Source organism: Elephantulus edwardii, unplaced genomic scaffold (assembly GCF_000299155.1).
Source record: "Elephantulus edwardii isolate Elephantulus edwardi_28Jun2011 unplaced genomic scaffold, EleEdw1.0 scaffold00304, whole genome shotgun sequence".
NCBI classification, from domain to species: domain Eukaryota; kingdom Metazoa; phylum Chordata; class Mammalia; order Macroscelidea; family Macroscelididae; genus Elephantulus; species Elephantulus edwardii.
In genome coordinates this window covers 1,215,753-1,216,511 of record NW_006400054.1, presented here as the reverse complement: position 1 = coordinate 1,216,511, position 759 = coordinate 1,215,753, and the positions used below count along the sequence as shown (strand labels likewise).

The 759-nt window shown below is 43.6% G+C and overlaps 1 protein-coding gene across 1 annotated transcript in view; it reads left to right on the top strand.

The window, feature by feature from the left end:
- POLE (polymerase (DNA directed), epsilon, catalytic subunit) overlaps window positions 1-759 on the top strand; it is a 36,131-nt gene that overhangs the window by 21,255 nt on the left and 14,117 nt on the right. Inside the window, exon 29 of the mRNA XM_006901006.1 lies at window positions 87-209. Coding sequence (XP_006901068.1) covers window positions 87-209 — 123 coding nt within the window. The remainder of the gene's footprint in view (window positions 1-86; window positions 210-759) is intronic.

The following is a 759-nucleotide window of genomic DNA, read 5'->3' as shown; positions in this document are numbered from 1 at the left end:
CTGGGAGTGGTCAGGGCACATCCACCCACCTGGGCCTTCCTGGGAGTGGTCAGGGCACGTCCACTGACCTGGGTCCTCTCCATCAGGTGAAGAACCCAGTTCCACGAGTCAGACATCCCGACTGGCTGCACAAGAAACTTCTGGAGAAGAATGACGTGTATAAACAGAAGAAGATCAGTGAGCTGTTTGTTGTTGAGGGCAGGAGACAGGTAATAGGCCAGCTGGGACAGCTGAGGCTGAAGATAAAGTGCTCGCCAGAAGCCCAGGGCTGCACCAGCCTGATTTTAGTGTCTATTTATGATAAAAATGATTTTAAAAAAAGACCAAAATTGTTGGGAAGTGCTAGGCATCATAGTTAGGCAAGAAAAAGAAGTTAAAAATTTAAGGATTGAGAAGAAGTTATGTATAAAACTTAACTATTTGTGAGCAGTGTGGTAATTAACAGGGGATGTAAGGAAACAAAATAGTATTTGAACTGATAACAAAATTACTTTCCTGGAAAAATACACCTTATTGAAGCACCTAAGTAGAATCCCTGCATGGTGCAAATGGTTGGTTCAGTGCTGGACTTTTTAAATATCTGAAAAGTTACCACCTGTAAAAGTAGATATACTGTGTGAATATGACAGTTTGCCACCAACTTATCCCTAAAATGCAATGTAATTAAAAGCATCCTGAGGGAGCTCTGGTGGCCTAGTGGCAAGACACTGCACTGCAATCCCAGAGGTACGCGGTTCAAATCCACCAGATGCTCTGCTG